Source organism: Arvicola amphibius, chromosome 1 (assembly GCF_903992535.2).
Source record: "Arvicola amphibius chromosome 1, mArvAmp1.2, whole genome shotgun sequence".
NCBI lineage: Eukaryota > Metazoa > Chordata > Mammalia > Rodentia > Cricetidae > Arvicola > Arvicola amphibius.
This window is the reverse complement of record NC_052047.1, coordinates 16640949-16656956: the sequence shown is the minus strand read 5'-3', so window position 1 is coordinate 16656956 and position 16008 is coordinate 16640949. Positions and strand designations below refer to the sequence as shown.

The 16008-nt window shown below is 37.2% G+C and overlaps 1 protein-coding gene across 2 annotated transcripts in view; it reads left to right on the top strand.

Annotated features, from left to right (window-relative positions):
- Positions 1-15473, top strand: part of Mob1b (MOB kinase activator 1B) — a 45127-nt gene extending 29654 nt beyond the window's left edge. The window contains exons 4-6 of one of the 2 annotated variants that reach the window (XM_038335052.1): positions 2824-2957; positions 5667-5830; positions 9395-15473. In XM_038335052.1, the coding sequence (XP_038190980.1) occupies positions 2824-2957; positions 5667-5830; positions 9395-9472 (376 nt within the window). In that variant the 3' untranslated portion in view covers positions 9473-15473. The remainder of the gene's footprint in view (positions 1-2823; positions 2958-5666; positions 5831-9394) is intronic. The other variant, XM_038335059.1, reaches the window with a different exon arrangement.
- Positions 15474-16008: the final 535 nt, after the last annotated feature.

Genomic DNA, 16008 nt, shown 5'->3' with positions numbered 1-16008 from the left:
CTTGGTTGACACTTGCTGTTTAATATGATTGGGAAAGAAATAGTGGCTATTTTGAAGCTGTAATTTACAAGTAAATATTTTGATAACAGAAGAGAATTTTAAAGAGAATCGTCTGTTAAAGAGTGGAAAAAAACAGTTGGGGGTAAAATAGAGGTACCCAATGAAGTCATTTGGTTGGTTTGTTTGTGTTTTCAAGACAGGGTTTCTCTTTTTAGCTCAGGCTCTCCTAGAACTCACTCTGTAGACTGGGCTGGCCTCAAACTCCTAGAGATCCACCTGCCTCTGCCTCCTGAGTGCTGGGATTAAACACGTGGGCCCTCACTGGCCAGCTTGTATTTAACTTTCATAATAGAGAAAATTCTGACTGGGAAGGTGATTAACCGTCGTAGCATGGTACCAGTAGTCGTTTGGGAGAATCTCCCTTTTGAGACTTCACAATGGATTTGATGGGCATTCCTTGTGCTCAGCAGTGATAAGAAAGGCTCTTCTAATAATGTTTGTTAAGGTGTGTCCTTGCTTAGATCAGTTTTGGATTATTATTAAGGTTTAGATTTGCTAAATAGAAAGGATTCTCATTCATACGATTGAAGATAATTTTTATCAGAAATACACCACATAGTATTTCTCTGTTAGATTGCTATTTTGTTAGGTTCACTAGTCTGTTTTTCAGTCAGGTCAAACTCAGGGAGAAAGGTTAGAAAATAGTTGATTTAAAAGTGAAGTAGTAGCTGCATGGTGGCTGCACACACCTTTAATCCCAGCATTCCAGAAGCAGAGGCCAACCTGGCTTATCAAGAGTTCCAGGACAGCCTGGAGAAAGACAGAGAAACCCTGTCTTGAAAAACAAAAAAGTGAAATAGTGTTTGGATGGTGGTAGTGCTTTTTAATCACAGCAGTGTAGGAGAAGCAGGTGGTTTCCTGAGTTTGAGGCCAGCCTGGTGTACAGAGTGAGTTTCCGGACATGCAGGGCTATATGGGGAAACCCTGACTCGAAAAACAAATGTACTTAGTTCTTTAGGGCTATGTTGATGTATGTGTATACTGTACAGTTTCTAAGAAGAGTCCTATTATCTTAAAAAGTCAGGGAGGGATGTGTGTGTATGTGTGTGTGTGTGTGAGAGAGAGAGAGAGAGAGAGAGAGAGGGAGGGAGGGAGGGAGGGAAGGAGGGAGGAAGGGAGGGAGGGAGAGGGAGAGAGAGAGAAAGAGAGAGATTGAGAGATTGGAAGAATTGTTTAAGAAAATAACTTAAGGGTTTGACCTGAATATAGACCAAATAACTTGTTTTATATTTGCATTTATAGGTAGATCTTTCAAGAGTAAATTGTCCATTTTAGACAGGCAGTTCATACATATTTTTACTTATACATTTATGGGTGTCTCTTCTACTAATCTGCTTTTCTGAGTAGGGGAAGTGTATTTTGTTTTAGTGTTCGTTGTTCTTGACCTTGTGTTTCTCACATGGTTACATATTAAATCAAAGGGTTAATTTTGGTTAATAGCCAAAACAAGAGCATATTTGAGTTGCCAGTTTTCTTCAAGGATATATTAGTTCCCCGTTCAAACTAAACTACTGAACCATTCTTATTTACATTAGTTTTACTTTGAATTTTCTGTCATTCTTTGTACTTAACCCCAAATTTAAAGCCCCCAAGTAAAAAGAATTGTACTGCATTTTATGTAAGGAAGAAAAACTAGCCATTGTAGAACAGAGTAGTAACTTCTACTTCAGCAATATATTATTCTATTCTGTATTAGAGAGAGCTCTTTAATTCAGGGGCTGTGCATGGCAGTCCCTGTTTAAACCTCAGTCCTTGGGAGGCAGAGTCAGGTGAATCTTTTGAGTTCTATGTCAGCCTGGTCTACACAGTGAGAGACTTTTTTATTTTTTAAAGAAAGAAAAAGCAAAGAGAAAGAAAAGAAAAGATAGAAAATCGGACAGGTTGAAAGACCCCCGGTGCGGGGAGACTCTCACTCAAGTCTTGGGATAACATGAACCCCCCAGTAACTCACGAGAGACCGTCCTTGCTGCAATCACACGAGGTTTATTCAACAAGACAGGAACCAGTGCACTGGGGCCTAGACTCATAACCCATGCAGGGGAAGAGTTCGACCCTGAGTAACTGGGAGAAGGGGTTTTTAAGGGAAGAAACGACAGCCCAGTAATCCGAAGGGGTTAGGGAGGGTGTCAGAAAATTCTGAAAATACCAGTGATGATCACAAGGGGGCAACTCCCTGTTTCTCAAGATTATTCTCAAGATTACAATCTAACTTTATCTTCAGCTAGTTCCTGAAACAGAGTCACTGAACCAGCTAATCCTAGATTTCTGATTCCTCCCTCCCTGCTTAGATTTTTGGCTCTATTTTTTCCTGCTTTGGGGGGGGGGGGTCTGGATTTATCCAGGTCTTTCAAGGTGAGGAAAACATGTAAATAGAAGATGAATTCAGCCTGCAGTGGTGGCGCACGCCTTTAATCCCTGCACTCGGGAGGCTGAGGCAGGCAGATCTCTGAGTTTGAGGCCAGTCTGGTCTACAAGAGCTAGTTCCAGAACAGGCTCGAAAGCTACAGAGAAACCCTTGTCTCGAAAAAACAAACAAGCAAAACAAACAAACAAACAAACAAAAAAAGATGAATTCAGTGTTATCTCCTTAGGTTGAATTTTGATAAAAGCAAATCAGGCTACTGTTGATTAAGAACATGTACTTACTTGGAGAACAGATTGTTTAAAACATATTTGTATATATATTTCTCATACATATACTTATATGCACACTTTTATACCTCCCTTGTGATGGTCTGTGTGCTTGCTTTCTTTTCATTGCAGATATGAGTATCACTGGGCAGATGGAACCAACATTAAGAAGCCTATCAAGTGCTCTGCACCAAAGTACATTGATTACCTGATGACCTGGGTTCAGGACCAGCTGGATGATGAAACATTATTTCCCTCAAAAATTGGTAAAATTATTTTTTGTAATTGGAATAAATCATGATGTATTTAATTTTGTTTCTATAATTGCATGCTCTCTCTTCCTGTCCTACCATTTGAGTAGTTCCCTGGAACTGTGTTGATGGCATGTTTATTATGCAGTTTCCAAGAAGAGACACCAAGAGCTTTCTAACCCAGTCAGACATAAGCAAGCTGTCTTATGTAAATTGGGTTTTTTTTACCCTTACACCTAGTGTTTTAAATACATATTAGTTTAAAGGCCAGAATTAATAGAAAATAAGTGATCTATTTCCTAATTTATTATTTGTTAAAATTTTTGTATTAAAATATTAGTGACATTATTTCTAATTAGAGAAGTTATTTTTGAGTGTGTTTTAAGTTCTTTTTTTTCCTTCCAAGACAGGGTTTCTCTGTGTATCTCTGGGTGTCCTGAACTCACTTTGTAGACTAGACTGGCCTTGAATTTACAGCCCACCCCCCTCCCCTCCTGAGTGCTGGGATTAAAGGTACATACCCACCATGCAAGGCTCCTTTTTGTTTTTTTTTAAAGAATTATAAATATCTAGTGGTTTTCTTTTCAGAAGCAAGTCCCAAATGGAAGCTTCTTACTGTTTCAGGAACCACAACAGGTTACCACATCAATCAAAATATTTCTAATTTTATACATTTAAAGAGTGTTCTTATGTCCCTTTTTGTACTAAATTTATTAATGATACTTCCTTATAGATTTAAATGATGGACAGATGAATTTATGATATAGAAAGATAATAAAATCTGGCCTATCATACAAAAAAGGTAATAGGTAATAAGACAGCTAATGATACCTGTCACACTTATGTTTATTTTCTTTTTCCTTCAATTTTCCATAGCTTGTATCTAATTTTATACTTATGATAAAAATCTGTGGTTTTTATGGCTCATAAAATAAATCTTAAAGGTTTTATTTTGTTCTTTTGTTTTGAGATAGGGTCTCCCTCTCTAGCTCAGGCTGGCATCAAGCCTATGGCAATCCTGTCTGAGCCTCCTGAGTGTGGTTATAGGCATGAGCCATCACACATCACATAGATTTTGATATCAAAATATTTGTGAAGAAAAAACAGCTTTGAGATTTGGCCTGACATAGATCAAGTGACTTGTTTGGTATGTTTGCTTAAAGGTCTACATTGTGGCCATTAGACAGCTCGTATGTGTCTGTACTTCTTCAGACTGTTACAACTGTGTTTTCAACTAACCCTCAGAGTTTTGTTAAACAACTTTTGGCTGACATTGTATGCTTTCATTAGAGCACTGTTCTCCAATCTTAGATCCTTTTTGTGTTTTTAGGTTTTTATACAGTGCTATGCCTAGAATATGAGGGCTTCACTCTTTTTCTTGTTCTTTTATGACTTTGCTATTTTAGAGTGTCCTTTGATTGTGGTGTGCTTGTGTCCTTGTGATTTATAGCAGTGTGAAATGGGCAATAGTATTACAACACTGAGCCAGTAGTACCAGTGTTTGGTTGCATTGCCAAGTTCAACATTTAGAATATAGGATTTTATATTCTTTTCCTTCTTTTTAAAAATTTACTTATGACTATTGTGTGTGCATGTGTGTGCTTGTGTGTGCATGTGGGTATCAGAGGTCAGCTTTGTGGCACCAGTTCTCTCCTTTACCTTTATGTGCTTTCTGGGGAGTGAGCTCAGATCACCAGGCTAGCCCAGCAGGTACTTTACCTGCTAAACCATCTCACTGGCCCAGATTTTTATTAAAATTGAAATATTTTATAATTTTTATATAGCATGATACTAATATATATTTATAGTAAAATAGTTTTTATAGTAAAATAAATAAACATGCTTTGTGTTACAGTTAATCCATTTTATTCTGTTAGGAAAGTAGCAATAATTACACAACTGATAAAATGTAAATATGGTATATTGTTATGTTTTATTCTTATATTTTGTATTTGATCTTTAGACTTGGTTGTCCTGTATCTTTGCTACAGATACTTTTGTGTTTATCTCTGACCTACATTCTCTCATGTCCCCCTATCCCTTTAGCCCAGTAACCATGGTTTTATTCTCTATGTATGTCATTTTCTTTTTCACTCAAAATATAAGTAAGATTGAGAAATCGTCTGTTTAGGTTTGATGTGCACTTAGTATAATATCCTCCCAAATTCAAATCTCCCTATTTTATTTTTATTTATTTATTTATTTTGAGACAGGATCTTGCTATGTATCCCAGGTTGGTCTTGAACTCACCATAATCCTGTCTCAGCTGCTCAGGTGTTGAATTACGGATATGTGACTATGCCTGTATCAGGATCTCCTATAGGCTAAGTTGCATGTGTGTGTCTGTCTGTGTGACTGATATATTAAAAGCATTAAACATAACTAAGGTGGTTAATACGTTGTTTCCACATATTTGTGTAGTGCTTAATGCTAACAAATCTAGCAATCTGGGTGTACTCTAGCCGTGCTGCCTCTGAGGTGTTTATTTGTAGAGTGGTAGTATGTTAGAAATACAATATGCCATAAAGAAGAATCATTCTTATTTTTAAAAAGCCCCGGAGTTTGCTTTCATTCATGATGTGCTAAGAACGTCTCAAAGATTTTATGGGCATGCAAACAGGAATCTATACACATTACATCTTTCAGCCCTGTTGCTACTTGATGACAAAACATGCTGCTTTGTGCTCTTTTCTTATTAACAGACGGGGCTTATCTCTTTACTAGGTGTTCCATTCCCAAAAAATTTCATGTCCGTGGCGAAAACAATTCTCAAACGACTCTTTAGAGTTTATGCTCACATATATCACCAACATTTTGACCCTGTGATCCAGCTTCAGGAGGAAGCACATCTCAATACATCTTTCAAGCACTTTATTTTTTTTGTTCAGGTAGGTAGATTCATAAGGCTTTTCTTGCTTCATGTTTATTTGTAGAATTCTGTGATGAATAAATGGTGTATATACACTGTCAGAACAGAACTTGCTATCTCTAACTAATCTACATCCTCTTTTACACTTTCCATGATGATAATGATGGGCCTTTCTCATCTTAATTTCATTACTCTACCAGTTTATGGTGGGCAGCTCTGAAACGGTTTCAAGATGCCTTGCCTCGCTTGAACTGTGCCAATTTCCAGACCATATGAAGGGAAATCTGAATAGCGAGTCAGATATGATGATATTTGCCTATAATCTTGACACTTGAGAGGCTGAAGCATAAGAATTGAGTTCCAGGCCAGCTTGCTACTTAGCAAGTTTCAGGTTATCCTGGACCATAAGATCTGGTCTCAACAAACCAACAAATGAACAAAAATGGATAGACAGCAAGCAAAACCAATAGAAACAAGCAACAAAAAATCAAAGTAGGAGAGAAAAATGCAGTCAGATTGTGAACTCCACTAGTTGGGCACACTTGTAGTGAACTTGGTCTCAAGTGTTCTAGCACTCTTTGTTTTCATAACCCTCTATTTTAAAAGAGAATTCTTGGATCTCTCTTAGTGGACACACATACACACACACACACACATTTTTTTTTGAATATCACTTTTTTTTTGAGACAAGGTTTGTTTGTGTAGCCAGGACTTTCCTGGAACTCTGTAGACCAGGCTGGCCTGGAGCTCACAGAGATCTGACTGCCTCTGCCTCCGGAGTGCTGGGATTAAAGGCATAGGCCATCATTGCCTGGCTCCCCCACTTCTTTTTAAAACCATATTCTAAGTAATTTTGAAGCATGACTACCCATCATGTGTGAGGAAAGGAAGGGCCAGAGTGTGTTTTAGAGTTCCCTTACAGTTTATTTCCTCTTTGTTTAGTCCTCATAGAGTGCCTTTGATATGTACACTAAGAAAGTAGGCATGGTGGCCCCTACACACAATCCCAGTTCTCTGGAGACTGAGACAGGAGAATCAGGTAACCAGCCTGGGTTAACTGTCAGTGCCTTGTCTCAAACAAATGAGGAAAGAAAAAACTATTTATGAGTAGAGTTTAATTTTCAAATTAGAGAAATAATAAGGAAAAATCAAAGAGTTGGAAATAGATGGGCCAAGTTGTTTGTTTGTTTCCTGTTTCTGTAGATATTAGAAGAAGGAGATGTTGGTTGGGAGAAAGCAAATCTTGTTTGTTTTTATATGTGAGCATATGTTATAAATGTCATTTTTACTTTCCTCTCTACCAAAGAAACATGTATCCATTTTCATTAATACATACTCCTAACACTAAAGGCATACTTTAAAAAAAAAAATTACCTAGCCGGGCGGTGGTGGCGCACGCCTTTAATCCCAGCACTCGGGAGGCAGAGGCAGGCGGATCTCTGTGAGTTCGAGGCCAGCCTGGTCTACAAGAGCTAGGTCCAGGACAGGCTCTAAAAAAGCTGCAGAGAAACCCTGTCTCAAAAAACCAAAAAAAAAAAAAAAAAAAAAATTACCTGTAAAAAGACATTTTAAGAGGTTATAACTTTCCAAACTTTGTTGGGGAGTTATTTGACAGTCTGATTTGTAGACCCATAACAGCACAAAACCAATTAAGTTTTACATTAGTATTTTAGTTAGCAGAAAATGATTGCCAAATTTAGGTTTTGTTGGTTCAGGAGAAATATTCTTCCTTTAAAAGTGTTAGTTTTACTCTGTAGCCATAAAGTATATTTTATGTTATGTGCTAGAAAATGGTGGGAACCACTTTAGAGCACTTTGCACATCTTACCTTCCTAGCAGCACCCTTTGGTTAAGATCACTTGCTTGGGCCTCTGAATTTAGAGACTCTTGCTCTGGCCACATACAGTCTAGACTCTACAGGGCCAATAACATACTATCTCATGTGTTTAGAATACATGTGATCCCAGAATTCCCTACCCTCATGCTCTCAGGTGGATAGTTGTTTATTTTTTGAAGAATAGGGCACATCTCTGCTAGGTATAACTTTAGACATGAGGAGTACCCAGTTGATACCCGCTTGTTAGAGGTATGTGGGTATCACTTGGACATGCCAGCCAACTTACCTTTACTCAATTGCATGGGGCCTTTTTGGGCACAGGTAGAGCTTTTTGGGTTGGAAAAGCAAAAGGTTAACTGAGGGTCAGGTACTCAGAGCTGGCTCTCCTCATGCCAAATACTGTGTAGTGTAGAATTAAGAGGCGTTTTGAGAATTCTGAATCTGGTTTTCTGGTCACTTTAATGTCAGTACAAAGGGTTAGTCACATGGTAGGTATTCCCATGTATGTATTCCCACATGTTCTTGGCCCGGACTCCACAGATCTGAGGGCTTGTGTGTCTCTAACGTTCTGACCGTTGTGCTGGCCATATGATGGGTGCTAATGAATGAATTAAATTGAGAGTTGAGAATAGTATACCTCTCTCTCTCTCTCTCTCTCTCCCTCCCTCCCTCCCTCCCTCCTTCCCTCCCTCCCTCCCCCACCCCTTTCTTTTCTTGGAGCTTTGTAGCTGTGTCTCCTTCCCCCTGGGAGAGTTCTGCTTCCATTACCTTGGATACTGTCATCATCAGTGTGTTCTCATTACAGATCCTCTGGAACTGGAGTTTCAGGTGTGAGCTGCCTGGTGTGAGTGCTAGGAATGGAACTTGGGTCCTCTGCAAGAGCAGCACAAACTCTTTTCTTGTTTTTTTGTTTTTGTTTTTTTGTTTGTTTTTAGAGACAGGGTTTCTCTGTAGCTTTGGAGCCCATCCTGGAACTAGTTCTCATAGATCAGGCTGGCCTTGAACTCATAGAAATCCACCTGTCTCTGCCTCCTGAATGTTGGGATTAATGGTGTGTGCTGCCACCACCACCCAGCTTTATTTATTCATTTTTAAAATCATATTTAACCAGGGATCATTTAAAAGGTCATTTTAAAAGATACAGTACTGGGCTGGAAAAATGGCTCAGAGGTTAAAAGCACTGGCTGAACTTCCAGAGGTCCTGAATTCAATTCCCAGCACCCACATGGTAACTCACAACCATCTATAATGATATGGTGCCCTCTGCTGGCCTGCAAGAATACATGCAGGCCGAACGCTATATACATAATAAATAAATAAATCTTTTAAAAAAGATACAGAACCTTGATTATTGGCACAGTATCCCAACTTCTTAATTTTTCCATGGTAAAAGCTTTTTCTTTGCAGTGACATCAGATCCCTATTTGATTGACATTTGAGTTCCGCCCAGTGTATTGTTTTCATCGGGAAGCAGCAGCTCCCACTTAACTGATTGGTAGTGTGTTCCAGGTGTTAGATGAAGTAGTTAACAGCAGCTGCTGCATGTAGTCTCCACAGTAATTTCATGAGTTAGGGGGGTTTATTTTTAATATCATAGATGTAAAAACAGCGTCAAGGAAGTCATGTGATTTCTCTAAGCTAAGTGAACAATTTAAAAGGTGAAGTTGGCCTTTTACTTACATCAGAAGTTCGTATGCATAGTAATCTGCTTTGGAATTAGATGCAAATAATTTGTGTTGTTTGCAGGAGTTCAACCTTATTGACAGAAGAGAACTTGCACCACTCCAAGAACTGATTGAAAAACTCACCTCAAAGGACAGATAAAAGGATGAAAGCTGCAAATTTTTCCTCCAGTGGAACTATGCGGAGTGTATTTGGGCTTTGTTATATTTTGTTTTTATTTGGATTGTTTCTGTTTTAGGTTTGGGGTCTTGCTTGGGTTCCCTTTTCTCTTCTGAAATATAAAATCATATTTTGTTGCTAGAGGAAGCCAAGAACCATTCTTTACATTTGAAAATGGCAAATTTGTCTTAGTGGTGTACAATATTTTTTTAGTATTTTTTTTTTATTAACCTGGTTTTGGTTATTTGAGGACTTTTTATGATATTGTACTTTGGAAACAAATACTAACTGAAATGCTGATGGGTTGAATTCTGTGTTATGTAAATTGTGGCCCACTTTGAAGTCCCTAAAAAAGACTTACGTGTTTTTAAGTGCCTTGATAGGTTCACTTCTAAGATGCAAAGCACAGATACAGGACTGAGCAGAGCTTGAAACAATATTAGAATTTCTATCTAGGGCACTTAGTTGTGCATGTTGTAAAGTAATCTGTTATAAAAGCCATAGTTTACTCAAGTTCATGTCCAGTTTTTGCTACCTTGAAAAAACATAATTTGTAAAGTTGTGCATGTAGAACATAAATGTAAAACAAAATTATTTCTTAATTATTTTTGACATAATTTGTAAAGGTGTGCATGTAGAACATAAATGTAAAACAACAAAATTCTTAATTATTTTTGATATTGACTAATATATTCTGTTCAGCAGATATTTAAGGTTCTACAAGCAGGTCTTTTTCCATCTCTTGATATCTGTGATATTGAAATTTGAGGATGTTGAAATGTGATAGCCATTGCATTTCAGCTTCTTCCTATATGTTAAATGCACTGTAAGTGTAAAACTTCAGGTTATATATAGAATTACCGTCTTCAGAAAGGATGTTGAACTGTGAGGTTTCCTAGGAATTGCCAAATGAGCCGTAAGTGCAGAATCCCCATGTATTTCAGAGAGGAAGGAAAAATGAGAATGGGTGGTGGCAGGCATTAGTTTGTTTGGGAAATCAAAAGAGAAACAATTAAGTATGGGAAGTCAATTCTAGAAAGTTCTGTTTAAAACCGTGGAATAGAATGGTGTTTATTACTCATAAACAGAGTCTTGAAGACTTCCTTTTAGAAATCAGCTTCCATGAGAAGTTAAAAATACTTAGTTTTAGGTACAGACATTAAACATTTAATGACTATTTGGGGAAATTAATCACTTTTTTTTTTAGCATGTCCATTCAGTGAATGAAGCTGGTGTCTGACTGTCATTTTAAATGACATACTACCTTGGTTTCTGGTGCAGTGTGAAGCACCCTGGCTTCTTAGTTTCCACTGTGAAATCTATATTCTTTGTGGCGATACCAAGTAATGAGAATGCTAGCTCGGTAGTTAATACCTTTTAAATTTTAGTTGACATGACATTCTGTTGAGTTGTCATCATCAATTACAGGTTCAAAAATTTGGTTTTTAGAATAAATATTGAGGTTTCCCCTCCCCTCCCTTCAGTTTTGTTCTTGAGAAATACTCTTTTCAGACCCTGAGTTTTAATTTTGTCAGTTTGGATAAATCTGTTTCCCTCAATTCTCTCTCTCTCTCTGTAGTTAGTTTCCCCTAGTAAAATAGAAATGCTTGCTCTGAATTTGTATGCAAATAATTAGTGGAAAAGAGTCTAAAATTAAGTAAATTTGGTTTTGTCATTGACAAGTGACAATGATAAGAATTGAATGCCCTTGCAGTTATGATCACTAGGAACTGCCTTTTTCTCCATTTCATTTCTATAATGGCGATTGCTCACCAAGTACCAATAATAAAAGGAACAAAACCTTGGAAAAGGTAGATAATACTGGGCATTCAGTAGTAGTGCTTATTTGTGAACTGACAGCTAGCTGATTTCCTTAAAATATTTTTTTTAGTATCTAAATAGATAACATCAAGCATTATGAGTTGCTTCAGAATTCTGATGTTTGAGTCTGCTCTGAACCGTAAATGAACCTACAATTACTCACTGAAATGGTCTTCCATAGTCTCTTGATGTCATATCACCCTAGTAACATGGGGCTTCCGTAGCAGCAGCTTGTAGAGAGGAGAGGGAGAGGTGGTTTCTGGTCCTTTAAGCCTTACATACAGCTGTAAGAATGGAAAACTAATCCTACAAATTAGTGCTTGGTAGTAGAAGTTAATGTTCCCACCACACTATGTAGGAGCTATTTTCACTGTGCCAGAATCTCAGGTGCCACTGTTACAAGTAGTTTCTCAATTTGGGGAAGTAAGGAGATAACGGTTTTTTTTGTTTTTTGGGTTTTTTTTGGGGGGGGGGGTTGTGTGTGTGTGTGTGTATGTGTGTGTGTGTTTGTGTGTGTATAGTGAGAAAATAGAAACTCTTCTGGGGAAGGGCCTGGCAAGTGTACATGGTGGCAGATGGCGCTAAGTAAGGAAACACTAGAAGTCAAGAGAAAGCCAGTTTGGTAAACTTGCTTGGAGAGTAAAATGCCCTTTTATAGAGTAAAGATCAGAGTTCATTCTGCAGGAGAGCTTGCTTATAACTGTCTCTTAGATTCCTTTCAGATCTGCTCACTTAGAAATAAAATCTCTCCTTTCTTTCTCCCCCTCACTGCCCCCCCTTTTGAGACTTGGTGTATGTGTAGCCCTAGCTAGCCTGAAACTTGCTACATAGAGCAGGTTGGCTTCAAAATCTCAGAGATTCCTTGCCTCTGCACCCTACATGGCTGTGGGACTAAAGGGGTGCACCACCATTATCTGGTTACCCCATTTTTTATGCAGTTATAAAAGTGCAAGTTGTTTTCCTCATTCTTTCATAAGCTCATCCCATAAATTGGATATAGAAAATTATCATTATATTGTTATTCACAGTGCTTTGGTTAGATGCGTATATAATGAAGCAGGTTTTAGGAAATATTAGTTGTCAGCGTAGTGGTCATGAAGAGAGACTGATTGAGTAGGTGCTGCTGCTGTCCTGTTCACTTGTTGACTTGGTTCTTCCACTTCCCACAGAAGCCACACCGTTACTGCCCCAGACCACAAGCATGCGTGTGTTGGTGGGTGGCTCTGGAGCTCTGTGTACCATAAACTGAAAGCATTTTAGGTTGCCACTTTTTATTCTTTTAGTCATTGTAGATTCTAAATGGTCAACATAAAATGTATTAGGTAGTAGAGTATATTTTTAATATGTATTTCTGAGTTACTACCTGGATTATCAGGATGGATGAAGCACTACAATCTCTTCCCAGAAAATAGAAATATGGATATTTATATTTTGCATATGTAATCACTAGATTCCATTTTGTGTAATGAGCATTTTCCTTGCTTATGGGAAAAGTAGCAGCAAAACAACAGATTTCTTTATAGCTTTGTCTACACCCTCTCTGAGAGAGGTTTTGATAACCACTAAAATGGTAGATTATGTGAGATACAAATATTAAGTTGTGAAACTTCCTTTTAAAATGAGTGTGTTGTACCTTAATTAATATCCAAATGAGAGCTGACTTTCAAAGCAGTTCTCTTTGGAGCACTGTTTATTTCAGCTATGTTCAAAGTATGTTTCTAGAACTTTGTCATGTGTCATAGGTGCTTTGAGAGTTGGTTTATGACTACATAAGAGATCATTTTCATTTTTTTAGTTGTACAATAACAATTTTTGAAGCTAACAGAACCAACATTAATTACCAAATCAAGTTCACAAACTTGGCTATTCTCTGAGAACCAAGCCGGCTTGGTAATTAAGAGTGTGTTGTGGCTCTAAGTCTTGGGAGAAGATTGCTATTGGTGGCTGCGTCACAGGGTAGAAGTTCCCTGATGCCACCATTGGAATAGGAACCATCATTTACATGTGAAAACATTTTTTAAAAGAAATTAAGTATAATTACTTTAAATTTAAATAGAATTTTTAAACTAAGATCTTTCTCTAGATCTTGCTTTCTTTTTTGCCCCCTCCCTTATCTTTTAAAACTTTTGAATATGTAGGATAGTTTTGATTGAGAGAATAGTATGAAAAAGTGGATCAGTACTTTAAAGCAGCAGTTTAAAGAAACAAAGCCTTTTTACCTCTGTTGTATTCTGTTTTATTTTAAACAAGTCTTTCTTTCAATCTGACTTTAATTAAAGACTGGAGGTTGATGTATAGGAAAAAATGGAATAAATTTTATTATAAATTATGCCATGTGTTATCTATTGTGAATAGCATTTAAAATTATATAAGTACTCAGAACATGTAATTTATAACATTAAATTCTGATTGAAAATATACTGGACCAAAAGTTTATCTGTAACGTGGAATGTGATTGCATACTAGGAAAATATGTTATTTTGAAACTTTCTTGACATATTTTAACCCAGCTCAGTCTTGAAGTAGCGTTCCTAATGGACTTTAGTATTAGGGCTTTGCCGTAATCTAGAGATTTACCATAGGAGCCACTGTTAATCATCATGATCATCTGTGAGTGATAGAGATTTGTTTCAAGATTTAATAAGAAAGTTCAAAACCAACAAACAGACATGCAACAGGATTCTGAAGGCAGATGATTTGAATTGTTAAGGCTTTTAGAAGTTCATCTATGAGAATTCATTTGAAGGATAAGACTGCCGTGGTCTCTGTCTACTACTCATATAGCTGGACTTATTTGTATTCTCACAAAAGAGAAAAAGTGCAAATTAAATTGGGCCCTCAGTTTTTAATTGTGGTGCAAGTTCCTGGTACAGGTGTTTTCCTTCCCTCCCTTCCTCCTCCCCTTCTTTCTCTTCTTTCCCTCCTTCTTCTTTTGTACGTATTGCTACACAGTTCTCAAACATGCAGTGAGATCACTGGCCTTGACAGATTTGTGTTTTCCACTCTGCAGCTTTGTGTACACTGCTCACATGCACTTAAGGCTGACTTCACAGCTAGTCTTTGTTAGTAGTTCTGGAGTATTGTTGACATACAGGTTCTCTGTCATTTGCTTGACAGGTTCCTAGTTTCCTAATGCCACCAAAGCTGCAGTTATTATTGGTGATGTAAAGTGACAGTTTCCTAATTTCTCTTATAATTATTCTTTTTGTTTGTTTTTTCGAGATGGGGTTTCTCTGTGGCTTTAGAGCCTGTACTGGAACTAGCTCTTGTAGACCAGGCTGGCCATGAACTCACAGAGATCCGCCTGCCTCTGCCTCCCGAGTGCTGGGATTAAAGGCGTGCGCCACCACCGCCCGGCTCATAATTATTCTTATAAGTGGATATTTCTTCTAGTTTTGCACAAATTTGCGTTTTTGTTTCTGAAATAGTATAGGTTGTAAAATCTATTAGTGCATTTTTATTTCAGAACATTTTTCTCCTTAAATTGTTTTGCAGAAATGACTATTTTTAGGGAAAATAGTTTTTTATAGCTACTAAATTTTGTTTGTTATTTTTGTATATGCATAACCAGGGTGGTGAAATCACTAATATTTTAGGGAAGACTTTTGTTCTATTTGATTTTTTTCCTATACATTTAAGATATTACTTAAAAGTATTGGTAGAAATAATGTCATGAAAACAGTAAATATAAGGAACATTTAAAGTCAGAATAGAAATCATTTTTGAAGACAAAAATCAGAAATACTGCCAGTACCAAGTAAAGGAAGCAGAAGGGCAGCATTTGCATTGTGCGCTTGCTTTAGTATGCACGGAGACAGAGTCTGTTCTCATGAGGGACAGGTTCTCTACTGGGCAGTTAAATGGGACAAAGATGGTCTAAAATATGAAATGCAGCGTGGGTGCCATGTTGTAAATTGTGCCAAGATTATACAAATTGTAACTATTGATCAAAGTATAATTGCTTCATTATTGTTATTTTAAAGGAAATTCTGAATGTCAGAAAATCTGTAATGTTTTATTTTAGAAATGTAAATAATGTATACAGTCTTATATGTGGTGGAATGGGAGGTATTTAAATTCTAAGTTTTTCTTTTGTTTAAAAAAAGAAGAAAATGTTTATAAGGAAAAAAACCCCTAATAAATAGTTATGTTTGACCATGAATCCTGACTTCACATTACTGTTTATTTTTACTGTAGGTATTTCTACACTGTCACATTTCAAAGGGAAATTTAAGGTATATAGAGCATATTGAATGTTTCAAAATTTGTTAGTACTTTCTGTAATTCTCACAATACTGGAAGCTACCATCTATATACCTTACATTCTAGAAAACTAAAGTTAAGGAATTGTACACGTTATTGGGTCTAGGGCTTAAAGGCTCTTATATATGCTTGAATTTAAAACTGATGTTTAGTATGTACTTTTGCTGTGAAAAAATAGCAAAAATAATGAAATATTTGTGAACCTTTCTACTGAATTAAGAAAGTGCACTTTGTTTAGTTGTGGGTCTGTTTTTGTTCCATCTCTGGCAGGGGAAGCTTCTCTCATGCCGGCTGAATGAATCAGGGACCTATGGGTAGAGCAGAATGTCATTGTTTTATTTTTCCTTTAGCAGAACGGTATTTGGATTTCCTGTAGGTCCCTGGCTTAGCTAGTCTCAGGCCACCTTAGCAGTGTCAGGTGTGGGTTCCTTCTC